Here is a 27,916-nt window from a genome sequence, read left to right on the forward strand (position 1 = left end):
AAAGTGCCTCCCCTAGATGACTTGTCATTGTGCCTGTAAACAGCTGCATAATACTCCCAGAGACAGGAGAGGATAGAAACCTGCATACATTCCTTTAGTTACTGTGGTCATCATCTGAACCAGTCCTTAACAGTTTGTCTACATTTCCACTCTAGTCTCCTAAATGCCACTAATTAGTGTCACCTTAATTGAGACCAAGGATTTTTTTTCAGTTGGTTTTGGTGACTCCCTAAGTCACTATTTACTATCCTGTGTGTCACGAAACATACTGAAATCTGTCTTATTTTTCAAGGAAATGATATACTAGTTGAGGTTCTCAGCACAATTACGAAGTCTTGGTCTTTCAAAACTGGATTATAAACCTTTTCAAGTACACTTCATGATGACCAAAATAAAACCAGTGTTTTATTCTAATGGCACTTTTTTCTTTCAGGGGAGAGTGTGAAAGGCAGTTGGTTCTGTCTTAGCTTCACCACCTTTCCAGTTTATGTTGGACTGTCTTTACTCATTAAATCCTACGGGCATTAGTTCAGAAAGATGAATGGACCTTATAAGAGCTCACTGTTTAAGGGTTGTCCTTAGGCACAAATGGTTTTGAACAAAACAAAAATCAAATTTCAGTCTGACAGGGTAGATGATGTCTTCAAAGTGCTAAGTAAAACCATGTGAAAAATCAATTGGGTATCCACATACAGTTGCTTCAGGAACATGTCAGACATGTAGTTGGCTCTCAATATCCATCCATCTTGTATCCATGGATTCAATCAACTGAAGTTATATTGCCAGAGAAAGGGCTGAAACTGCACTTTGAGAAGACTCCTTCTATTTCCTAAACACTACAGTGTAACACCTTTTCACATAGCATTTTTATTAGACATTACATTCAATAGGATATAAGACATATCAAAGAATAAATATTAGTTCAATGCAAGTACTATGCCATTTCATGAAACTCTAGCATTTGTGGATTTTTGTATTGGAGGATTCTGAAACCAATATCCCACACATAAGGCAACTATTTGTATTCAAAATTCAAAGGCTGTGGCTGGACAGATGGCTCACAGCTTAAAAGCAATACTGCTTTATCAGAGATCCTGAGTTCAGGTGGTTCATAAATGTTTTGTAGCCACCAGCTCCAGAAGATCCAAGGCCCTTTCTGGCTCTCACACAAATTTTCCCATAACCACATAAAGACACATATACACAACTAAAAGTATTTTTCTTAAACTTCGGGAAGCTTGGGAAATTATCTTCCAATTATTGCCTCATGATCCACTTCACTGGGGTCAGGAGATTTTTTTCGAGACAGAGTTTCTCTGTATCGTTTTGGAGGTTCTCCTGGAACTCACTCTGTAGATAAGGATGGCCTCAAACTCACAGATCCGCCTGCCTCTGCCTCCCGAGTGCTGGGATTAAAGGCGTGCGCCACCAACCCCCGGCAAGGGGTCAGGAGATCTTAATGCTGATACCTGCAAAGAAAAACGGGTTCTAGGGAAAAAGTAGTTTACAATCTTTCATATTATCTGCTGGTGTGTATAATGTGCAAAAACGAAAGAGAAACTTCCCTCCACTGGAAATATGATAGGTGGCTGTAACTTTTGCTTTTTACCTGTCTCAATTCTCTACAAAGATCATATACCACTGACAGACAAACAAAAACATTATTCAACAAGGCAGGCAGTGAAAAATGGGCAAACATTCTGATCTAGCTTTATTTGCTGCTTTTGTAAATTATGATGTGGCCCCTAACAAAAGGAAGACAAACCAGTCATTTACCAAGAGCATCAAACTATAAAAAAGCTGAGAAATCCTTCAAATCTTTCCAACCTGTTTCACCACAATATATGAACTGTTGCAGGAAAGATGCTGACTCAGGTTCAATGATTAATCACTCTCCAAATGGCAACTCCAAACTGCCACACTGCCTGCACCCACAGCTACTAAAATCAATGTCAGACTCAAGTTATAAGGGCACTAATTTTTTTTAAAATAAAAAAAGAGGAAATAAATTATGTTTTCCTTAGAACTGGAGATAACTTGAAAGAAAAAAAATGTTTACTAAAAAAGTATTTTTTCTTTTAAATAAACAAGCAAAAGTGACTGAAAAGGCATACCTGAGAATTTAAGTATTTTATAAAAACCAACTTTACTTAAAAACACAAAAGCAACTAAAGGAGTATCTTTATTGGCAGAAGACAAGGGTGAATGTCCAGGACTAAAGACATTAAAGTCAAAATAGACTCCTTTAACTCCATTCAACATGAGTTTGTTTAAAATTCAGCATCTTCCCTTCAAATTCATGAAGACTAACGGAAACTTGTTTAACATAAAAAGTTATGACCAACTGGATCATGTTAACTATCCCTTACCTATGCATCGTGTTTTTATTACAGTATTATAGAGGAAATGAAATAAAAGGCCAATTAAATTCACCTGATCTATTTAATCTGGGCCTTTAAATTGTCCTAGGACAGATACCAAGTATTTTTAATTGGGGGCAGAAAAGGAAATGAAATCTAAAATTCACTCTGCTGGGGGTCAGAAAGCTAGCTATGAGCAAAGAGAGGTCTGTGCAGCAGCTACAACACTGCCTCGAGTTACCAAAGCAAGAAAGAAAACCCTTCAATATTTCTAAGTGGGGAAGAAAAAAAAAAAAAAAAAGGAAAAGATGAAAATACAGGTTAGCCAAGTGACTGTAAGCATTAAGCACTATTCCCTAAGTGGAGACATCTGATATAATTGCCAGCTGGCTAACATGTGTAATACCAGGATGAACTTCTATAGAAATCTGCATTAGCAAGACACTGCTAAGAAGCCAGGATCTTCATAAGAATATGGCTCTGCAACCAATATGTAGTCACAAAGCCAAGGGCATAAAGAAAACTACACACCTTCAAATATATGTACAAAGTTAGTCCCAATATCAATTTGAAAAACTTTTAAGTTTATTTTGTAGGTGCTAGTCACCTGAGATAAAGTAAAAATTTTTGTAATTTCATTAAACACCAAAATTGAACACTAAAACTCCTCATGTGAAAATGTCAAATGTACAGAGATATCAATTATGAGAACTAGGTAAATAATTTATATTACCATCTTCATTACTTGTAAGACTTCACTGATCATAATAAGGGAGTCTTTGATACTCCAATGGGTAAACAAAATGATGACAACTCTGCATCACTTCTTTATTAACAAATTATACCACAGAAGCCAGGTGGCTCTTGCTGATTACAGAGGTAACAGAAACTGCATCTGTACTTACAGTAGCAACATAAAACCCTACAGGAAGAAAGTTTCTATCCAGGACTGGCTAAGAAGTTAAAGTCAGGGGCAATAGTACAATGACTACTGTGCTCACAGGGGCTGGCTTTGTTTTCCATACCGTTGACATACAAAAGCCCTCTCAAAAGGAAAGATCATAGAACATGGGATGCTGGAGGCAAAGAAGGGACCATATGGACAACTACATGGGCATTTTGTACAAAAAGCACTCAAAGGCTAAGAAAACTTGAGAAGACAAAACACCAAGCAGGGACAAGGCAGCTCTTTAGAGTTGCACCGATTAGGGAAGTAACATGTCCCTGTCAGGTGTGGAAGCTCAGAGTCCTCATGCTGGAACTTATTTGAGAAATTAAGAATAGCCACTTAAAAAACAAAAACAACTTTAAGTTGGATACAGCATAGGCAGAGAAAAGCTAGGCATCAAGAAAGTACTAAACTTTTCAGTAACTAAAAATTAAGAAACCCAAATGAAGCAAAGGAAAATCAGGACTGCCGAAAGCTTCCATGAGTGAAACCCAGTTTTCTGAGTGACTCACATACAGTGTAGGAGGCACAGAAGTCTTCAAAGGACATCCAGAAGAGCCACACAAGAGGTGTGTTTTGAAGCATTAAGTAGGCCCTTGTGCCCCTTTGCCTCACTTTAAAACAAACACCCCTAATGTGTATATATGTCTGTGTTTTCACAAAACACTTTTAAAAAGTTCAGCAAAATAAGATCTGGTACCACCCTCCATCATTTACTATTGACTTTTCTTTAAACTTGAAAAATCACTGCTGAAACTGAAATTACATTGATAAGATTTATGATAAGAGACCTTAAATATAATTTCTGTATCAGTGTCATTAAAATGTGAAAACCTTCAACCAACAAGGTATACTCTATTATTCTATAAAACAAATTAAGCTCTTAGGGAGAATTTAGCTATTTCCACCTCTCCTAAATAAGTTCTGGTGCCTTCCAACTATTAAATATTTCTGAACATTGTAAAAAAAAATCTACCAGATATTCTAGCCACATCTTAACACAGGCACATTTCACTTAAACGCTGAAGACTTTCTTTCTGAAAAAAAAAAAAAGTCTCAAGATTTTAGAAAATTCTAGAAGAACTTATAGCAACTAAAAATAGCACATTGTATCAGGACAAAAATCTGCCCAGTGTTCTTAAACATGATCACTATAAAGAGCAACCAAACCCCAGCACTCTGCATATTATCAGCAAATAACGTCAAAGTGTAAACGACAAGAGAAAAACACACAACACGAAGACCATTTTCTTTGATGGGATCATGAAGAACGGTAAACCAAAAGAAGAAAGATGGAACCCAAGTTCTGGCCAGTTATTGAAACTTCATTACTTCAACAAAATAGAACAAATCTCTATAGAAAGTATTCATTCAGCAAACATGACTTCTTCCCATCTATTTTTCCTTCATACTGGATTAAACAGAATTTGCTGTTATTTTAGATCAGTGATTACATTATTTTAATTAGAAAAGATTAAGTATTTACATAATTTTATTGCTGTTTATTGTAACAAAAAAATTGCTTGTAGAATCCATCCAGTAATGTAGAAACTGAAATCCACTGCTCAAGAAGACACCATTGTAGACGAAATATATCTGATGCTCAGTGTACAGCATAAGAAAAGTCCTTGTTTGCCATTTGGTTTTTGCTGAAGTTATCTGTGTTCATTTCTCAGCAAAGAATCCATCTGACAACTTAATAAATATTAAATTGCAAAAGTTAGCTTCCATGGACTAGATATCCAAGAAGAAGTAGTTCTGATGAATGATTCCCAGAATCAAATATGTCCGCCTTTAGTCCAGTGAGATGATGTCAGGAATGTTACTTCCACTGCTGGTTATGACCCCTGTCTCACTCCTGCTGCTGGATGAACTAACATGAGTACTGCTTTCATGGGGGCTGGTGGTGGTGACGGACGTACTGCTTGCTGTTAAGGGTGAGGTGAGACTATCCAAAAACATAGGAGGACAGTACTGCTTGAAACAAACAATGATGGTGATGAGGAAGAGGCTACATTGATTTTAAATAAATAGACTAGAAATTGTTAGATATATACAACAGTCACAAAGTTAAATCCTCTTGGGATTTAAAAATACCAAATTTCATATTTAAGTGGAAGATGGTACAGACTTAGCTATTTTACATTCTTTACTTAAAGCCACACATTCTTAATTGTCTTGAATGTGTGGAACTTGTTTGTTAACCATATACACAGAGAAAACACAATGTCAACAGTAATTGAAATCATTTAATGTTAAATACTGATTCCCCAAAATTATGACTTGAACTAACCTCAAAGATAACTTAATAACTGAAACAAAGTTCAGTGATTGTTCAAAATTTAAAATCAAACAGGTCCTTTATGACTAATATTAAGTGCAACAAGCTGAATGAAGGCACTGGATTCCTCTGTAAACAAAGAGAGCAATACTTGTGTAATTAGAAACTAACATTTATTCTGAACTGGAGGCTATATGGCAGCTCATTATCATGGGATGTTCAGAGAATAATACCATAACTGCAAACTCAATATTCTTTATGATGTTTAACATCCCTCTGCAAATGTTCTTATTTCAAGAATCCTTCCATTTGATGGCTGATGCACACACAAATACAAACCTGAGCACAGTAATCTAAAATGCTAAGGAATTGAGATAAAGAGCTAAAAGGAATTTTGTATTCCACTGCAGGATGTTTTACATGAGGCACAATTGCACTTACTTTAGCACATGTAATGTCTATTGCTGCTATGTTTGTCTTCAATTAGAATACAGGAAAAAAACAATCAACAAGGACATCTAATATTATCTATCCTATCCATCATTCAGATTTTTCTTAGAGACAATGAATAATGGACAGTAATTCAAAACTAAGCTGTTCAGATTACATTGTTGTCAAGGCGCATTAGAAGAAAAAGGAAACAGCTTGGGAGAACAAGTGAAAACTGAGGCTGCATTTCCATTTATTTATTTTTGCCCCCCCCCCCCGGGACTGGGTCTCACTATGTAGCACTGGCTTTCCTGGGAAGCACTATGTAAACCAGGCTAACCTTGGAACTCAGATATGCCTGCCTCTGCCTTCAAGTAATGGATTGAAAATGTGACCCACAATGCCAGATTTAAGCTGCCTTTTAACAAAGAAAGTTACTGGGTTTTTTGGATGGTTAACTCTTGGTTTGTCTACAAAATTAATGCCACACATGAAGAAATTTAACAGATATTCATAAGCTCTGACAGTGAAATTGTCAATTATTAAAAATACTCTAAAATCAAGTCAATTATATTAAAACAGGAAAATATAAAGAAAAGCCTAGATTCCAGTTTAATCTGCTACCATTCAAGCTTGTTTTTACCTATACCACAGCACTAATCTGTAAAAACCCTAAATGCTGTCGTCCTGCTGCCAATGGACTCTGTGTCTTGAATACTAAAACTTGGGTTATACTCATTTTGTTCTTTACTCTAGTATACACCTGCACAGGGATAATAGATTATAGAATAACATGGAGATGTAGGAAAACTTAGGGATTCTATAATCGGCAGAAGGCACCACTCTCATCCTCCTACCAAGTTACCAAATAAATTGGCCCCCCACTAAGCATGTAAACTATGAAATAAAAACCGTAGGTTCCAAGGTTATTTTTCCTTTAAAGCACTGTTCACATAAAACTATGTAATTGTCTTAAGCCTGAAGAACTTACATGCTAGAAAACTATGCAACTTCCCTTGTAATGTCATACTCATACAACAAAGTCAAGGCAGGTTGAGAAGAACATCCTCAGTTGGCACATATCTTGGGCTCAAATTTCCTGTGGTGCTTTTGCAATGAGATGCAGATACTGAGATAGGAGACTCATACTGGACCTGCAGTTAGTCAATTCTGAAGTTGGTGAGACATGTTCAATTCTTCCAACTCTCCCTAGGTACCACATCTGTACCTCAAGAGCTTTCTTTTGCTGTTCCACCTTGCCCCTTTCGCTTTCTGTCCTTTGCCTCTGCTGTTAAAGACTGTCAGCAGAATCCACGCTCACCACGAAGTCTTAAGGCTGGAATTCTGGGATACTCCTAGAATCTCTTTTCTTTGACTGCAACACTGCAACTTTCAACTGAAGCCTTTTCAAAGTCTGACTCTGTCTTTCCAACAATGATCCAAACTTGAACCAAATCTGATGGACTTAGTTGATTGTTTTATATAAATGCTTTTAATATGTAAAATCTTAACTTCCATGCATTTAGTAGTTTTCATTCATTCTAATCACTCAAACACTTGTAAGAAATACCAACTGTTTATGTTCAATAAAAATAGAAGTTTAAGTAGTAAGACCAATAAAATAAATCGAAAACGAGTAACTTTATTACTTCAAAAAATGTGTAATATTTATATAGTATTCCCTTTTCTATCCACATGAGAATTGACTGTCCTGATTTTATGCAACTGGTCTTAAATTTTTAGTTAGTATAACATAATCAACAACCAAATACAAATTAGTTGCTTAAATTCAGGATACATACCTGGGGATCAACTGGAATAAGGGAAAGAAAATCCAAACCTAAAACAAAAATGCTTTGTTAATAGTTGTCTCATATTTTGGAGACAAGAATTATTTCCCAAGATCTCTCTGCATTTATAAGCCAGGGAACATCTGTAGCAAATGCTCACCTCTCTGTCACAGTGAAGTTCTATAATCATAATTGGTGATATTAAAACCAAAGGTGAATATATTCTCTGACCAAACAACTGGAAAAACTGCCTCCAGGTTAACTAAAAAACAGCAGTCCAGAATTTCCAGAGTTGGACCAGTTAATCCAAATCTTTTCCTTTTGTCATTTAGTATAGCAAGAAGCAATAAAAATCATGATAATCAGCCAGGCGTTTGTGGCACATGCCTTTAATCCCAGCACTCGGGAGGCAGAGGCAGGAGAATCTCTGTGAGTTCAAGGCCAGCCTGGTCTACAGAGCTCCAAAGCCTCACATAGAAACCCTGTCTCAAAAACAAAAACAAAACCATATTTAAAAATCATGATAATTATCTTTGGACCATTAAAAAACAACATACTTAGAGGTTCTTAAGATACTTCAAATTTATTTTTCAGAAATACACCACATTAGTTTAGTCTAATAATACCAATTCTTTAACAAATATTTCATCAGCAGTTAGCTGCTGCCCACTCCCACATCAAGAGTTGTACAGAGTGTAATACTCTGTACAAAGTGAATCCTGGAAACAACTACTCACTACAAAGGTAGTCAACAGTTAATAGGTTCTAAGCTAATGCAATGCCCTAAACCAAGGAACTAGAACTCTACAACTATATTCTGGGAATAGGAATGTGAAAAACATTTTCCTTAAATAAGTACTCAAATAACAATAAACTATAGAAAAAAAATCATGTCTGAAAAGTTCAAGAATAATCTTCAAAGTCAACTTCTGAAGACTTCCCTGTGTGATCAAATGCTTTCAAGTTATATTAAAACATTAGAAAACAAACCACATACTGGGCATGGGCCACTAAGTTAGGGTAACTTTGCCCAGCACTTTGGAGGCAGATAGTCAGGTCTCTACAAATTCCAGGTCAGCCAGGGCTACACAGTGAGATCCTACTTCAAAAGACAAAAAACATACAAACAGAAAAGGCCAATGTCTATTCAATCCCATAAATATTTATATGCTGGCATTTAATAAGCCAACCACATGGAGTAAAAATCTAATATAATGTCATTATGAAAATAGAGATTAGTAAGAAAGATAATGGGCACATTTAATAAAAACTATGAATAATTTTAACTAAAAAAATTTAAAGCATCAGTAGTCCCTTATTTACAAATGAGTGTATTTTTAAACACTTATCATGATACAGGCCGTAACCCCAGCTATTTGGAAGGAATTACTGAAAAAACTTCTAAAGCACTTTTAAAACTCATTAGTATAATCTGTTACTATCTATATGACATAGCAGTTTAAATTGATGAACAAAGTAAATCACAATCCACTGTTGCAAGATTTACCCATAAAAATGATAACCAGAGGTGATATAATCAAGTAAGGAGAACACTTTAAATTATTTATTAATTTCTCTGCTTTTAAATAACAATTAAAATCTGTCTAGCCTTTTTATGTCTTCTAAGAATTTTATATGACCAAGTCATGATTTTATTCATGTTGTTTTACTTGAAGCGGTGTAACATTTTCTTCAATTTTACAATAGCTCCTACTTTTTAAAATTTATTTATTGTGTTTTTGTGTGCAGGAACCTTCAGTGGTCAGAAGAGGGGGCACTGGATACCCTAGAACTGCAGTTAAAGGTGCTGGTGAGCTGCCACATGAGTACTTTAAGATGAACTCAGGTTCTTTAAAGGAACAGAAAAGGTCTCACTCTGCAGCACAGGCTGACACATGCACTCACAGACCTCCTGCCTGCAGGGATGACAAGCACAAGTCACCATGTCTGGCTCACTATTTTTATGTTAGTTCCTCATTCTGTTTTAATAAGAAGCTAAATATAAACTAAAGAAAGTACTACCATTTCAGAAGATAACACCACGAATGAAAACAAATCATTTGAGAATACTCATTTTTCCCAATGCTCAACTGTAGCCACTTCATAACTCTAAGTAAACGTGTAAGTTTGATAAAATACTACAAATGTTTCTGTGCTCTATTATTATAGGATGTACACTGAGGGCCAATGCTTACCAATATTAGCTATTTCAACTCAGCTTTTCAGATGTACTGTAATTTTCTTTGCTGACTTCATATGTCCCAGCAAATGTAAAATCTAGAAAAATCTTTTAGATGAACTTGATCTATTTGTTTTAATGTCTCAGCAACAGATAACTTGACATACTACAACTTACATAATGCCCCAATAAGAGATATAAACATTTTTATAAAGTTTTGTTGAAATTTAGATTTTCTTCCAAGTACCACACAAACTGCAAAGAGGTTAATATGAACATTCCGTGTAGTTTAAAAGCTATCCCTAATAAAAGAATAGAATATCATCATTTTATCATTTAATTACATTATTTTACATATGAAATGGTTTCAACAGTAAAACTTTACTGCCTTGTTAGCAAAATATTATTTCCTTATTTTATGTTTCCATTGTTAACAACATATTGATAGGCTTTTTATTTTGCCCTCAAATATTTCAGTTGAAAATGCTGCTGTTTTTAACTTAAATATAAATGTGCTATTAAAAATTCCGATAATATAATCTATGCGTTTTGAATAACACTAATGAAGTTGCAATTTTTGAATGCTTCATTAATTAAATGGACTGATCATTTGCTTTTCATCCCCTCATTGACAACCACACAATTTTTCCTTACTTAAGCCACGAACTTCACAAAGCATATATGCTACATGGTTGAATATGTAAAAAAAGTTTTAGCACTTTAAAATTTAATCACACAACTCTTGAGCACCATTCGCACCTGACAATATGGCACTAGCAATAATAAGGCAGACATATTTTTTCTTGAAATAATCAAGCTGTTTCCACTCCATAAATACAAATTATGTTTTATTTTGTATTCACTGTTGCACAGTATCAGAAGATGTTCCAAGCTGCACTTCGTTATTAATATCATTTCTTCTTTGTTCTCCTGCAGATTCAGAAGATTCAGATTTATGATGTTTAAAAGGAATGTTAGAATCTATTAAAACTGTCTTCTCTCCATTCTTGGTGTTCTACTTAAATTTTTACTATAAAATTATTAAATTTACCAATACCAAAACTGCACATTATGACTAATTACATAAAAATTATACAGCAGATCACTAACTGCAAAAAAGTGCATAGACAATAAAACAGAAGTAAAAACTGAACTTCTTAGATGTCTAATTGCTACATAATTTTTAATAACTAATAATTTTTCCTAAGACTAACTAGTCCTATTCTATTTAAGTTTATCAACTGCTAATAAAATTTTCAGCATTTAACCAGATTATTGGTTTATATTGGCCAAATATCAGTCTAGAATAAGTATGTTTTCCACAAGCTTAATTTATAAAATACAAAGATGAGACACATTTAAGACATATCACGAACATAAGAATTTTACTTATGCTCAAAATCAGAATATAAATTCTCCCAGATCCTCAAATTTGCAAATTAGCAGGACTAGTGATTTATACATTTTTCAGTATTACTGCTTAATAGAAGTTCACTTTAGTAAACATAAATGTTCACTACCTTTTTATAGAAGACTAACATTTAAATGAATGTCTTAAGCAAATCACTTAGAAATATTAATTTTTAACCCGTACTAAGATGATGAACATTCATTCATCAATTTAGCCAAGGTACAACATATGACTGGGAAGAACTCTGTCATCAGACCATGAAGCCTCACATCTATGCCATGGGTGTGTTCTGACTGGTGTTGGTTGGTCTCACAAAGAATGTGAAAAGTATAAAATCACAATTTACACATGGAACAAACATATGTTAATCTTAAAGTCATTTGGTGTTCCTTTAAAGACATTTTTGGTATTATTTTTAGTCTACTTTTTTCCCCTCTACATTTTATTTAGATAAAACTAAATTCAAGAGGCAAGACTATACAATAAGGATAGGTAAATTACCAATTAAAGAATAAAAATAAACTGCAGGTCAAAATCAATTTCCAAAAAACAGATGGAGGGAAGTGTATTACTAAAAATAATCCGTAGATTAGAAGTCATGGATATATGATGTACTAGTTCTAGCTTTGCTCAGACTTCATTGACAAAAAATATGAAAAAAAAAAGCAGCTCAGCATGGAGGAAAGAAGAAAAAGAGTATGCGGGGGGGGGGAGGGCTGTGGTTAATGTTAGATCATGGTCTTGGTTGCATAAATTCCAGCACTAAAGAAATTCAAACAAATTTGAATTGTTAAAATGTGATCATTATACATGTGAAAGTTTCTCCAAAGATTAAGATCTACTTTAGAGAAATACATGATTAACCCTATCCTTACAGAGAAGAAAATAAACAAAGTAAAAAAAAATCACTAAATAAAAATGGACCCAACTGTATAGAAGTTTTGAAGAAAGACTTCTGAGGAATTTCTGCCCCCTAGGCTTCTAAGAAAAAGCCTAAGTGCTCAACTCTATAAAAACTTCCTACTATACTCCTGTTGTCTCCTATTGATAGAAATCTACAGATTCTCATAATTAAAGTAACAACCAAATATAAGATAGTAAGATAGTAAGACTTCTACATGAAGCCTTGAAATTTCTTTTAGCATTTACATTCAAAATTTATTTATTTATATATATGTGCATATATGTACACACACACGTTCTGCTGATTAAGAATAAAAAGAATGTAACTAAAACAAACAAACAAACAGAAAAACAAAAAAAGCTCTCCACATACCTGGCAAATCTGATGACATGCTTGACACTGGCGTATGGTGGAATGGTACTGAGTAGTCTGTTAATGAAGGTGGAATAGCAGCAGGATCAACTGAAGTCACACTGGGCACCCTTACAGAAGATGGCTGATACATGAGAACCCTGTTTTAAATAGTATGAGAAATTACAAATAATCTAGCTGTTAGTTCACAAAAAAGAAGAGCTGAACCACTGGGCATTTTCAGATGTACGTTCACTTAGTCTCAGCACAACCATATAGCAGCTATTCACTACACAGTACCTCGAATTCTATTCTCATCTTTCTTAACAGCCTTCATTTAACATGAATGCATACTGGTTCCAACCTCTAGCTGTTGTAGGAGCTTATAGGAGCAAGGTGGAATTAAAATACAACATAAAGCAGTGGTTCTCCACCTGTGGGTCATGTCCCCTGAAATAGGATGAACACCTATTTCACAGGAGTCACATATCAGATATCCTGCATATCATTATGATTTATTTACATTATGATTCATAACAGTAGCAAAATTACAGTTATGAAGTAGCATCAAAAATAATTTTGTGATTGGGGTCATAGTGTTAGGGAAGGTTGAGAGCCACTGCTATAAGGGAATACCTTAATTCACAAATAGAAAAATAGATTACAGAATATATAGATAATAATAATTTGTCTATAAGGAAATTTGAGACTAAAATAGACAGCTGTTAAGGTTTGCTTTAATTGCTGGGCAAAATGTACATGCCTTTAATCCCAGCATTCCCTAGCATGATTCACACAGCAAGTTCCAAGCTAGCTAGGACTACACAGTGAGATCTTGTCTCAAAAAAAGAAACACCTATATGAAACTACTAACACCAGCTCAATCAGTCTCTTAAGCTAGAATTATTCAATTACATTACTTGAAATCTGGAAGTGATCTGAACTAAATTAAGCAATCCTAAAGCTAGCCAATCAGAAATTAAGATAAAATGAGCAGTCTTTGGGATTTAGGATCTTTATGATATCCAGAAATAAAAATGCTAGTTACTATGACATACTGTCTACTCTCTAAGAAGACCTATGACTTTGAAAGGAGCTATTCAGGCTACTACAAAAACAAATCAAACATACAACAAATACTTTACAATCTATTTTAAATAAAAATATGCGTACAATATAATTAAGACTTTATAATCCCGAGAAGTAGTATAATTAAAAGTTGAGCATATGTTTGAAAGGCCATGCTTAAAGTGAGGTTTCACTCATAAGCTTGGGGAAACAACTAGTACTTTTTAAGAGAAATATCGTCACATGTATTTAAGAAACTAAGCATCATTATGAACTGATTACAATGAAAACAAGTAGTAAGATACAGCAAGGGAGTAAAATATACAAATTAGCATCCCATGGATGCTAGTTAACAGGTGGTGTGTGGTATTGATGTGGGACTTGATCATATATTTCTGGAAGAATTATGTTTCATGTTCATAATTCAGTGAACTGTCCTGTAGGAGCCTGGGAGATAGAATCAATACAGATAATGGGGGTCTAGCTTGTGAAGTTTCAGAGGGAAGTTGGAAATACTGAATCAGGGACATCTGATATGGTGAACTAAAAATCTGTGGTTCTGGTCACCTGGGGCTCAAAAATGAGCTGTGGTTGGCAAGAGTCCAGCATCACTGAAGTGAACCCTTTGCTTTCCTGGGACAAGTGATGCTGGTTAACTGGTGCTAAAAAAAAAAATAAGAGTGATTAAGAAAAGATCAGTATCATTAAGAATTGTAAGTGGCTGTGAGTTCGAGCTCAGGCTGGACCGACAGCCTCCAAAACAATACAGAGAAACCCTGTCTCGTAAAAACCAAAATAAATAAATAAAATAAAAAAAAGATTAACTAGATAGTTGTCATTATGACAAAACCGTTTTATCAATAGTTTCCAATACTAAGGAGCTCCTGGAATAAACTCTATTTAGCTGTAGTGAATGTCATTTTAATATACAATTATGAACCTCCTAAGACTGAGCTCAGAATCCTCACTTATATTTTTATGTGTGTTAAGGTACAAATGAGATTTAGGTATTAAGGATTATGACAACTTTATGGAAAAAGCCAAGTAACCAAGTAGCTGAAATTTAGAGACTTTTAAAATAAAAACTTTCAGGGCTGGAGACATGGCTCAGAGGTTAAGAGCACTGGCTACTCTTCCAGAGGTCCTGAGTTCAAGTCCCAATAACCACATGGTGGCTCACAACAAGTTATAATGAGATCTGGGGACATTTTCTGGGGTACAGGAAGGAACACGGTACATATAATAAGTAAATAAAATTTAAAAATAAAACAACAAAAACTTTCAAGTATCCTTGATATAGTAACAAATTTCTACCTTATATTTAGCAGTGTTATTTTTCTTTTCAATCTAGATAAAGAATCTTAGTATCAACCTCTGCGATATGTGACCATGAGTATAAACTACCTCTATTCTGCATACTGTAGTCATTTTGACTTCTGTAACCTGATGTATGTGCCAGTTTCATGTCCTCCTCAAATACTGGTGAACTGCAGGACATATTGTGGTAGACCTTTGTAGTATGAAAGGAGGCACCATCTACAGTTGCTTCAATTTATGAGTCAGTATCATATACAATTTTCAGCCACACATGAAATGGACCATTAAGACCAGATATTCAATTTTCCTCATATTCTAAAGTACAGTTTCCTTTTTGTTTTTTTTTTTTTTTGTTTTTTTTTTTGGTTTTTTTTTTTTTTTTTTGGTTTTTCAAGACAGGGTTTCTCTGCATTGGCTGGCCTCGAACTCACAGAGATCCACCTGCCTTTGCCTCCCGAGTCCTGGGATTAGGATTAAAGGCATGCCGCCACCAACATCCAGCTAAAGTACAGTTTCTTAAAACAATAGGTAATGCCAATGGGGTAATAGGCAAAGGTTTCTGAAAACACTACCAAAATTTAATTTATACTTAAATGTGTAAGTCAAGGTGATTTTAGCAATGCTCACCGATGTTACATCAAGCAACACATGCCACCTGAAATGCCTTTACTCAAATTCATCACTAGTATGACCCACCATTTTTTGATGTACATATGAAGTTTTCTACTGTTATAGGAATATAACATTTACGAAATAAAACTTAATTTTTATACCACTATTGGTCAATATGTGAGTATTGAAATATAACAGCTTAGTATCATATTGTATTACAGTTTGACTTCAAATATTTATTTTAGAGTTGCTCATTTGAGGTTCATTTAAAAAAATCATTAAATGAATTGGAGTATGATTAGGAAGAAATTTCTAACAATTTCTGAAGTGTTCCTTAACATACATAATTTTATACTATATATATTTGTGTGAATGAGTGTTCTTAGCCTTGATGATTATAAAATTAAAATAGTGATCAATTCTGAAACATATTGAAGATGTTCTATACCCAGTAATACCAACTATTTAGCCAAAAATTTGTGTGTGTGTGTGTGTGTGTGTGTGTGTGTGTGTGTGTGTGTGTGTGTGTGTGTGTGTGGGTGGGTGGGTGTGTGTGTGGGTGTGGGTGTGTACATGTGTGTATATGTGTGGGTCAAAGGTGGTTAACGAGATGTGCTCTTCAATCACCTTAAATCTTAGTTTTTAAGATAGTATCTCTCACTGGAACTCACTGATTCAGCTGGAATAGATGGGCAGCAAGCCTTTGGGATCTGCCGGCCTGTCCCCCCAAACTAACACCGGGTCACAGATGCACAAGTCAGATTTTCATATGGGTGCTGGGGCCCTAAATTCCTATCCATACTCTCGTATGGCAAGCACTTGACCCACTGAGCCATCTCCTTGGCCTCCCATTGAATTCTTTATGTAAAAATAAGCACACCTAATTCATCAGTACATGATTTGTTTCCATTTTAAATAAATGGCAAAGTTGTATGTATACTAAAGAACTGCTTTTAAATAAGTTTATGATTTATACTCAGTAAATGTTTGATTTATATACTTAGTTAATATTTCTGGAATCACATAAAAATTTCAAGCAAAAACTGATCATGAATAGACAAAGTTTGAAACTGCTAATAATTGTAAACCATTTAATTATGTTTAAAATAAGGTAAAATATAGAAATACTTTAGCATCCATTGCAGTAAGCACTTCAAAACTGTACCTTCATTTGTCTATCATTTGATCTTCAGAAGTATCAAACAAATTATTCAAATAAGCAGTAATCACCACATCACTAAAAAAAAAATCTAGTAATTTTCCTTACTTTGTATTATTAAAAATAAAACCATATTCTAATTAAATAGGTAGAAGAAAACATAAGTCTGTATTATACTATGATATAGAAATCACATTCAAAATAAAAATACTATATTTTAGGATATTTTGGGAGCAGGAGCCTAGGTTGTTTTTAGACTCATGGTGATCTATCTATCTACCTCAGTCTCTGAAATGCTGCTGTCACACACACTAGTTGCCACACCTACTTAGAATAAATGCTGCAATAGTGCAAAAAGCAGCTCACATGTTTTAAGTTTAAAAAGTAACTGTTAAAAGTTATTTCCAAGTACCTATGAAGAATTATAAAAAGGAATTTGAAGTATACTCAGAATATAATTAATTTATAGACAGTGTCCAAAACAGGCAATTCAGAATTTTGTAATTTTGGTTTTAAGACAGGATTTCTCTGTGTAGTCCTGGCTGTCCTAGAACTCACTCTGTAGAACAGGCGTGCCTCAAACTCAAGAGATCCACCTGCCTCTTCCTCCTGGGTGCTGGAATTTAAATAGAAAACTGATGTTGCCTACAACTAGGGGATGCATGACAACAAACTTAAGTATGTGGGATTTTTTCACATGGGAAATATGCTAAAACTATCTTGGAATGCTGAATGTACAATTATATGATATATACTTAAGATGGGTAAGTTTTTGTTAATAAAAAGATGCCCACAGGGCGGTGGTGGCACACACCTCTTAATTCCAGCACTCGGGAGGCAGAGGCAGGAGGATCTTTGTGAGTTCAAGACCAGTCTGGTCTACAAACGCTAGTTGCAGGGCAGCCTCCAAAGCCACAGAGAAACCCTGTCTCAAAAAACCAAAAAACAAACAAAAAAAGATGCCCAAGAACACACTAAATAGGCTGAGGACAGAGACTAGAAAAACCCAAAGAATGTGATTAAGGATTGTCGCAACAATTTATAGCTGTCAAAATCTCTCCGTGACAAGGATCTGTTGCTGGACTCTCTATCTTGTCTTAAAAGTTCCAATAGCTTCCCCAATATTAGTCACAGAATATACATTAGATGCAACTATCTACTTGCCCATATTTTGCTTTGTAAAGTGGAAAGGAAAGATGATGAATTTTCATTAAGGAACTATCACATTCCTGACATGGTGGCCAGGTTCTTTCATAATCTCATGAAAACTTAACAGTGATCCTTAAAAAATCAGGCATTTTTTTTTAACCTCATTTTAACAAAACAGAAAGTAGCACAAAGTCAGTCAAGTATTATAACCAAAACCACCTCACAGGTATGCAAGTGCCAGAAATGTCTCTGTCCTTACAAGCTTCCCGCATTTACATTCCATTATACCAACATCCTTACACTGGACTGTCAAATCTCATGAGCAGGTTCAAGAATACAGCACAATGTACAAACACTAACTACTACTTCCCAGAGATGGTTGAATATTTTCATCAAAATTCAATTTTCTGTCAATTATGTGCTTACTTGAAAATATTTCAACCGTACCAAAAGCAAATGAAAACTGCTTTTTATAGTGGCTCCTCATAGACATATTTCAAAGCCATCCCCAAAACAACTAGTTTTAAGTGCAATGAACAATAGTGAACTATAAATTGACAAACCCTTTGGTTGGACTGCTTTGTGTTTCTGACATAAAGATGCATTTCCTTTTGGCAGGAGGGTCGTCCTCTTCATCAGAAGAGCTCTCTATTGTTAGATCAATAACATCTATCTTCTTCTTGTTTGCATCACTGGCTACAGCCACTGAACAAGGTTTACTAAAGACACTGGAACCTGGATGCAGATAAACAGGAAGAAAAAAGAAATATCAAAGATATAACACAAAGTAGTCTTAAATGTATATCTATATTCATGACAGTAGACATCCAGGGAAGCCATTTTTCTCTAGTAGAATGGAGTCCAGGTGACTACCTTGTAAACCCTTTCTGTGAGGACAGAGGTCAGACCCCTTCTTCACAGCACCTATTCTCTCTAGGACTATCAGGGATTAGTAGAGAGTCTAGTGCTGTTCAGTCTTTCTAGGTTAGTAATCACTATACAGATAGACCTTGAGGGTTAGAGAACTGGTCTTACACCATGGGACAAGAATGTAGAGTTTGCACAGTCAGCTGTGTGTTGTTATACACATGTGGCACCATTAAGTTAGAGGCATCTAGCCTTGAGTACACACTTTCAGCAGCTGCATATTTTTGCACGTGGCATCACTGAGTTAGAATCAGATATTTCACTGTAGCAATCCTGCTCATATTTTAATTAAAAAAGTCCCAAACTGATTACCTAAGTTGCTCTGACACGAATCATCTAGTCCACCCATCCTGTATATATAGGAAATCAAATCACATTTATCATGTTATGTAACATTACTCCCTATAATCTGTCAAAAATGAACGCTAGTTCATTGTGAAAAGGCATCAGACATTTATCAATAAAACTGAGTCTGCTCACACTTTTTACGTAACAAGGGCAACCTTAAGAGGTCTGTCACAATCACAAGAGAATAATTATCGTTGCCATAAAGTCTTTACTTTCCCTTCTTACTCAGAAAATCTTACTGTTTCTTAGAATTTCAACAGAGCCAGAAAAAAGTCAAATGCAATGAATTCAGAGGTTGAATGTGTGCATGAATTTCAGTTCTTCAAACTTCCTTAGTGTGCACTTTCAACGCAGATTAGTGCAGGAAGTTTAAAAACAAGTACACATTCTGGTTAACTAAAGATATACAATTCTTCCATGAAGAAAAAAAAATGGAAGAATTTGTTCAACAACAACTTCATCTTCACACTAATAAATGATATATATATAACCTCTCCAACTACACTGGGTTCTGTAGAGATACACAAAACAATTTCAAACCTTTTTGTTGCTCAAGTATGTATACATAATATACATACATGCATATGTATGCACACATACGACCATGCATATGAAGGACAGAAGTTAATACCAAGCATCTTCCTTAACTGCTTGTCACTTTATTGACTCAGGGAGAGTCTCGCTGAACCAATTTGGTTACTGAGTTTAGCTCAGTGGTTCCCAACCTTCCTAATGCTTCAATAAAGGTCCTCATGTGGTGGTGACCCCCAACCATAACTTACTTTTGTTGATAGTTCCTAATTTCAATTTTGCTATTACTATAAATCATAATGTAAGTCTGTGTATTTCGATGATCTTAGGCAAACCCTGTGAAAGAGCTGCTTGAGTCCAAAAGGGAGAACAGCTTCCCTTAGGGATTCCTGTCAGTGCCTACAGAACACAGGGATTACACAAGGCTCACACATGGTCACCCACTTTATGGGTGCCCAAGATCTGAACTCCAGTCTTCATGCTATCCCCATCCTCAAAGCTTTAGGTAACTTTTACTTGTTTGCACATAAAATACTGTTTAAAAGCTTTTAAGATAGTATAGAAATTAGCACATTCTTTAAAAAAAAAGAAAAAGAAAATGACTAGGGAAGGACTAGTGGCCCAAAGATAGTTAGCAAATTAAATACTAAAAATAGTTCTAGTGGACAGAGTTAATATTTCATAATTTACACTTCTTTGGGCATTCTGCCATGCAGCACATACTTTCTATTTTTGTACAGGGTTGGCTGGTTACTTTCATAGCTTCTTTCTTGGGTCTCATTGGACACCAAGAACCATCTTCTTGAAACTTGATCTCATCTACATCAGAACAGTCATTGAGAATTTCCATGAAAAGCCTGTAAATCAATTAAAGTACATACATGTCATAAAAGTCAAAGATGAAATAAAGTAGTATACACCGAAGAAAACATAATAATATGATACTTTTTGGGATCTTCAATTGTTTTACATTTTGTAACAATTATAATTCCTCCATGAGAGGGAGGTAAATAAAGGAAGGGATGGATGGAAGGAAGGAAGGAAGGAAGGAAGGAAGGAAGGAAGGAAGGGAGGGAGGGAGGGAGGGAGGGAGGGAGGGAGGGAGGGAGGGAGGGAGGGAGGGAGGGAGGGAGGGAGGGAGGGAGGGAGGGAGGGAGGGAGGAAGGAAGGAAGGAAGGGAGGAAGGGCAAGTAGGTAGGAAGAGAGGAAGGAGAGGAATAGAATCATGGCCTATCACTGCATGTACTGGTACTTAGGCACACAAATTAAAAACAAAATAAATCTTTACTAAAAAGAAGGCCTAACTTATTAAAAAATCAGTTTACATAATCTGCCCAATTCTAATATAAGCAATATTAAGACATCACATTTAGAACTCCAGAGCCAAAATAACCTAAGCCCAGCTTTAAAAGCTTGGCAGCTATGTTATGTGACTGCATTTACCATGTCCCTTGTTACTACATATTATTATGGTGGTTTTTTTGTTTGCTTTTTTTTTTGAGACAGAGTTTTACTATATAGCTCTGAGTAGCCTTCAACATAGAGTTGTGTTTTATTATCCCCCCCCCACTTTTTCTTTCTATTTCTCTATCTAGCTGCTTGCCCGGTTATACTTATCCACAGATACACTTACCCATCCAATATCAGACTTTCATAGGCAGCCTTTTTGTCACAAACAGGACAAATCCAGGTGGGTTTCTTCTCATTCATTTGAAGATAAAGGGCAGCATCAAAACACTGCAGATGTGTACAAGTAACTGCCCGGCATGGGATTGTCAGCCTCATTTTTCCTAACTATAACATACAGAACACAACATGAAAATGAGTTAAAGCAAGTAAAGAAAGCCTTCAGGAGAAAAGAAGTATTCATAAAGGTCTTATGGAGTCAAACAATAAAATCAAAATAAAAAGACCCAACCTAAATTTACTTTCATAAAGACTTTTATCTTTTAATCTATGGGTGGTCTCAGGATTTTTGAAAGATCATTTCACTTTAGTAATGTCTAAGTCCAAAGGAAAAGACACACACAAAAAACCCCAAGCCTTACTTGTGGGGGAGGACATGGGACACCCCCCCCCATTTCTCTATTAAGAAAATCACTGTTAGACATCTCTTGCACCCCTTTTCATGAAAGTTCTAGTGGAAATCAAGTACACATTTTTAAAATTATTTTCTCACAAATGGTGGTATACTTCACAAAATTTTGTACCTTATTGCTACCCAATTTGTTAGCTACTGCATATAAACCTGTATACATAAAAAGCAATCAGCAGGAGCTAGAGAGCTATACCAATGTTAAGGCACATACTGATGTAAAGAGAACAGAGTTCACTTCCCAGCACCCTCATGAGGAGGCTCACAACCACCTGTAACTCCAACTCCACACTCCTCTGAACTCCGTGGGCACCTGCCCTCATGTGAAAACACACACTTTAGAAAGTAAATCTATCTCTCTTTCTTTCTTTCTTTCTTTCTCTCTCTCTCTCTCTCTCTCTCTCTCTCTCTCTCTCTCTCTCTCTCTCTGCTACTATGATACAAAGACATTATGGTTAATTAATACACTAGTGATAGGCATTTAGAGTTTCTCACATTGTATCATTATAATGTTATAAATAGGTACCTCAAGATGAATTTTTTTGGATCAAAGGGAAATCTTTCTGGTCTTTGAACATTGACAAACTACCTTAAACAGAGAAATCTAGTGATATGTAAATTAATGTACACTAAAGTTCTAGACTCTACACAACCATTTTCACCAGTGTTAATGAAAGTTTGATTTACAGCAGTCTTGTTGGGAAGAACTATTCCAAGGCAGCTGTGAACTACATTCCTCTTACTTTCAGTGTGAACTGAAGCTCTTCTACTTTAATGAGCTATTTGTGACTCTGAGAATTCTCTATGAATACTCTTTATTCATTTTTCACATGGTCACTAAACTTACTCACATGAGCTCTTTTATATAAGAAAAACAAGCCGCCAGGCGTTGGTGGCACATGCCTTTAATCCCAGCACTGATCTACAGAGTAAGTTCCAGGACAGCCAGAGCTACATAGAGAAAAGGGGGGGAGAGAGAGAGAGAGACTGAGAGAAAGAGAGAAGGAGAGAGTAGGTGTGGTAGCATGCTTGTAATCTCAGTGGTGGGGAGGCAGAGACAGGAGGCCCCTGGGATTCACTAACCAGAAACCCTGCCTGGCAGGCAAGCCCCGTTTTCCAGTGAGATTTTGGCTCAAAACCCAGAGTAAACAGTTCCTGAAGAAGCAACACCTAAGACTGACCTCTGGCTGCACATGCAAAGACAGACAGACAGACACACACAGATAAATGACTGAGCAGCATTTGTCAAGACAGCAGGAGGACTACTAAAAAACCAGTGTATTGATATTTTAGCCCAATCTGGCAGCAACTGTTAGAAACAAAATTGGAATAACCACAGAATAAAAGCATTATTTCAGTTCTATTAGTGACCCTATGATTTGGGTTAGCCAACCTTGACCAGTATCCTCATCTACAAAATAAAAATGCTCCAAAATTTACATGTCATGGAAACAATAATTATTTTCTTCTCTTTCCCTCTGACATAGCTTTCCATTATTTTTTTAAAAACCATGGCTTACAAAGGTAGCAAACATCTAACCTGTCATTCAAAACTACATTGGAAATACATGATTCACTACTTTTGTCACAGTTATTCTCGTTCTGAAAAGGCTTTCTTGCACACACTTAACTTGACAGAAGTTTTCATGCACTCTCCCTGACACTCCCCCCACCTTCATGTATCACTAGATATAGACTGCCTCTTTTTCAGGGGCTGTATTGGCTACATAGACTGTCCACTTTCTCTCAGTTATCTCAGTGCCAACCACACATTACAAAGGATCTCAGAGCTGCTGAATGATTTCTCACCTAAGTCTTGATATAAGGAGACATGAAATAAAAATTATTGTGTAATTAAAGAGTACACTCCAAAGACAGTCTATACATCCTAACTCATTAAACCTAGATCATTAACTAGTATTTTCAAACTCCAGTAATGTTATTGCTACTTATACTATTACATGAACTCTGATAAAAGCTTTTAATATGCTTACTAAACTAATTACTTATATCATTCATTATTACAGCCTTTCTGAGTCTAAAGCTTTCTTCTCTGATCTAACAGTCATGTAGGTTAGTGCTTTATAATTGCTTAGAGAACACAAAAATTCCCTAACTCATGAAAATACCTAACTTAAGAATTCTGTCCAGATACTCCTTCACTCATCCCCACCCTAGCTTTTATAATACAATTAGTCATTTTTGAAAAGCAAAATTGACTAGAGTGTTTTGTCACTTTACTTACAGGGCACATTAAGGACACTCGAAGACTAGTTGTAGCAATTTCACTATCAGGATCTGCAGTAAGTTTTTCTTTAACTTTAAAAAGAAGAAAATGGTAATAATAAACTTTGAAATTAATGGTAATGTTGGAGCAGAATTACAGAAAATATTTGAAAAGTCCCTATCTCCTCTGAATAGGAGAAAAAAAGACAAGATGTTGAATATTAATGTAATGAAAACACAACCACATTCCCATTATTAGATTAAGGAATTATCAACAGGCAAACGGTACATCACATATTTAATTGAATTTTTAAGATTTCTTTTACAACATAAGGCAACTGGGAAGGGTTACAAACAAAAAAATTGTTTTAGGATTTAACAGGAGAGGAATAAGGAATGGAACATGGGCCTGAGCTTTAACGCTTTTCAGCACACACTCATTTCATTTTAATTAGGTTGCATTAGTTGTTTCCAACAACTGTTCAATGTGTAGACAGAAAGATATATTCTTTATTTCTTCTAACAACTGCAAACAATGTGGTAATGTGTATGAGGTTTCTTCCACTAGGTAACGTAATAATACAAGTTACATACACGAGCATATATATGTATGTATGGGGAGTGGGAGTACGTGCGTGTACAGTATATACAGTGTATATATGGTATATTGCTATATATGTAAGAATTTTCCTCCATCTAAGTGTCTCGTATGTTTAGTCTTACAAACATACTTACTTAGCGCTCTGGAATGATCAGGATTTCTAATACCTTTCATTTTTAACCTCTGTAATAACATGGCTGATGTAAGCTGTCGTACAAGATATACAGACATGGAGTAATTCTATAAAGAAAGAAAATCAGTTTTAAGGACAAGACATTGGTTTGTTTAGTTTTTTTTTTTTTTTTTTTACATAAATACAGATGGAAGAAACTCTAGGCTCTAAAAGTAACATTCAAACAACCTCCAATGGCAAGTCGGCAACTGGACAGACAACATCAACTAAGCATTTGGGGAAGCAATGGTTTTCTCATTGTGAAATTATTTTCAATCATTTATTTTAAAATATATACTTGTATGTTAAATAGTGTGGAAAAGTACTTTTCTGATTATGTAGTCTAATTTGGCATAAGGAGTAGCTGGGGGCCACCATGAGAACATTTTCCTGCCAATGGCAAACAGAATCTTGTTTTCATTTACTTATGTAACAATGTTTGCCCTTATAGTTTCATTTGAAAACGGTTCACACTGCACAAAGACACTGCTCTAAATCAACACTTCAAATTCACAGTGCCAAAATTCTAATTCTTTCAAAAGAGACCACCTGTTTCAGCCTTGAGCAAATCATACCAAAGAAGCCACACCAGTTTTTTTCTGAGGAAAAGACTAACAAATTAACTCTATACCCTTAGTGGGTATATTACTAAGGAACAGCAACTAAAACATAGAAACAAATTACAAAAATAAAAACCAAGACCAGAAAGTTCCTATGTTTGATTTCATGACTAGATATTACATAAAGTAACTCTTGTTACCTATTTACAGAGGCACAAGGGCTAAAATACTCTATTATGCCTCTTCGTTGCATACATTCACTCAATTTTACAACAAAGAAAACATTTAATAATTGCCAAACCAAATACTTTCAAATACTTTTATTGTTCTTTTAAGCATCCAAATTCCAACAGCACTGCTTAAAGTTTAGGTTCGTTGATCACCTTAACTTTTTAAAAGAACAAAGTATTTCCATTATACAACAAAACAATGACTGTAACCATTCATTTAAAAATTTAAGCTATTTACATATCTATAATTATTTTTGTGACTAAAATGAAACAAATAGAAATCCTACTATAAACATATAGCTCAATTTTGCCCATACAACAAGAGTAGTACATTTTATGTCCATGAAATGGGAAAACAACTGATATCCTATGGTCTCCAGGGGGTGGTGCTGTTTCAAAGCTGTGGAACCTTTAGGAAGAAAGGCTGAGACAGAGAAAGTAGTTGCTTGCCACTGTGCTCCGTCTAACATGCTAGACTGTACCAAGAACTATGAATCACAGTAAGCACCTCTTCATTAAAGTGATTTCTATCAGGGATTTTTGTCACAGCAACAACAAAGTACTATTCAAAGCTGGCATCCTAAGAAATAGATTCTCAATGAAGGCACACTTTTCATCCTACCCAGGAATAAAATTCTTACCTTTCCAATTTCAGATGCCCAAGAAATAGAAATCTGATTTGGCACAGCTGAAGACAACCTAACTAAAGATGTAATATTCAAGGGCCGTCCAGGGCGCTTCTGTTCAATCCCATTTTTAGGTGGTGGTGCATAGCCCTATAATCATACAAAGAAAAAGAATTTTAAAGGCTCTGTCAGGGTTTAAATGTTTTCTCTCTCCAAGATACAAACAGGATCATGCCTAGTTTTTGTTACATGTTATTTTTATCTTAGATACAAATAAACCAAAAAATTAAAAATTCATGTCCCTCATTTAATGTTCACATCTTGCCATACTATGAATCCTTTTACAGAAAACCAATCTATACAGATAATTGCCACCTCAATAACTTCATCTAAAGGAGGCCCCATTCAAAATACATATACATGAATGGGAAGGAGTGGAGAGCAATTTTGGAGAATGAAGTCATTATTAAAGGATTCCTTATAATCTTGTAATTAAAAAGGCTTTTTATTGCCTGTTCCGAATGAAAAAGAAACTATGACCTTTAGCACTAAGGAACTGGAAAGATGGCTCAGCAGTTAAGAGTACTTGCTGCTCTTTTTGAGAACCCAAGTTCAACACCCACTAAACTACATTAGCTACCTCACAATTGCCTATAACATCAGCTCCAAGGGACCAGGCTTCTTTTTTTTTTTTTTTTTTTTCTTTTGGGCTCAGCTGGCATTAGCAGATAATGCATGTATGCACACATTCCCAAATAAAACTTAAACAAAATCTTAATGGAAAAACAAAAACAAAACAAAACAAAAAAGCCAAAACCAACCCCATAAACTTTCAAGAGGGAGATTGAGCTCCGTGAGTTCCAGGTCACCTAGGACTATATAGTCTGTCCCAAAACAAGAACAAAAGCACACCAAAACAAAAAGCAAACAGAAAACCCAGGGTAATACTTTTTTTTTTAAATCATTATTTCAGTTGGTATTAAATTGGATGCACTTTGCTTTAAATAAGAAACAGTACTCATGCTTTATTTATAGTATATACAATTCTTAATTACCAAAAGGCTGCAACTTTCAAAAGCAAAATATACCTTTTAGAAAATCAAAATTTCTTAGTTGCAGTAATGTCCACATACTGAATAGCAGACAGCATGCTCACCGTGTAGGGGAGTTGATGTGCCATTTAGATCTTAGATCTTCCACTAAAACACCCATGGCACAGCTCATTATATCATTACTTATTTTCTTTTTTTTTTTAATTTTACATGTTAATTACTCTTGGTTTTAATAGAAAATATGACTGTTTATTTGTTTGTTTGTTTATTTATTTATTTGTTGGTTGGTTTTTTTGAAACAGGATTTCTTTGTGTAGCCTTGGCCAAGCTAGGACTCACTTTGTAGACCAGGGTCTTGAACTCACAAAGATTGGCCTGCCTCTACGTCCTAAGTGCTGGGACTAAAGGCATGCACCACCAAGCCCAGTTATTGCTTATTTTCATACATACTCCAAGAAAATACAAACACAATGAATTGACTACCATAGTCTTATAATCAATCTCTCTCTCCTCTCTCTCTCTCTCCCTCTCTCTCTCTCCTCTCTCTCTCCCTCCCTCCCTCCCTCCCTCCCTCCCTCCCTCCCTCCCT

General features: G+C 35.3%; 1 protein-coding gene across 9 annotated transcripts in view; it reads right to left on the reverse strand.

Moving 5' to 3' along the window:
- Positions 1 to 851: 851 nt before the first annotated feature.
- Positions 852 to 27,916, reverse strand: part of Pias2 (protein inhibitor of activated STAT 2) — an 89,999-nt gene continuing 62,934 nt past the window's right edge. For 5 of the 9 annotated variants that reach the window (XM_040741573.1, XM_040741570.1, XM_040741568.1 and 2 more), the window contains 9 exons: positions 26,291 to 26,425; positions 24,822 to 24,927; positions 24,106 to 24,179; positions 21,399 to 21,559; positions 20,489 to 20,622; positions 18,523 to 18,694; positions 12,676 to 12,815; positions 7,822 to 7,859; positions 3,152 to 5,286 (listed from right to left, as the gene is read on the reverse strand). In XM_040741573.1, coding sequence (XP_040597507.1) covers positions 5,104 to 5,286; positions 7,822 to 7,859; positions 12,676 to 12,815; positions 18,523 to 18,694; positions 20,489 to 20,622; positions 21,399 to 21,559; positions 24,106 to 24,179; positions 24,822 to 24,927; positions 26,291 to 26,425 — 1,143 coding nt within the window. In that variant the 3' untranslated portion in view covers positions 3,152 to 5,103. Of the gene's footprint in view, positions 1,470 to 3,151; positions 5,287 to 5,746; positions 7,174 to 7,821; positions 7,860 to 10,819; positions 10,919 to 12,675; positions 12,816 to 18,522; positions 18,695 to 20,488; positions 20,623 to 21,398; positions 21,560 to 24,105; positions 24,180 to 24,821; positions 24,928 to 26,290; positions 26,426 to 27,916 lie in introns of those variants that run through there. The other 4 variants (XM_040741575.1, XM_040741569.1, XM_040741574.1 and 1 more) reach the window with 4 other exon arrangements.

Source organism: Mesocricetus auratus, unplaced genomic scaffold (assembly GCF_017639785.1).
Source record: "Mesocricetus auratus isolate SY011 unplaced genomic scaffold, BCM_Maur_2.0 Super-Scaffold_6730, whole genome shotgun sequence".
In the NCBI taxonomy this organism is placed as follows: Eukaryota; Metazoa; Chordata; class Mammalia; order Rodentia; family Cricetidae; genus Mesocricetus; species Mesocricetus auratus.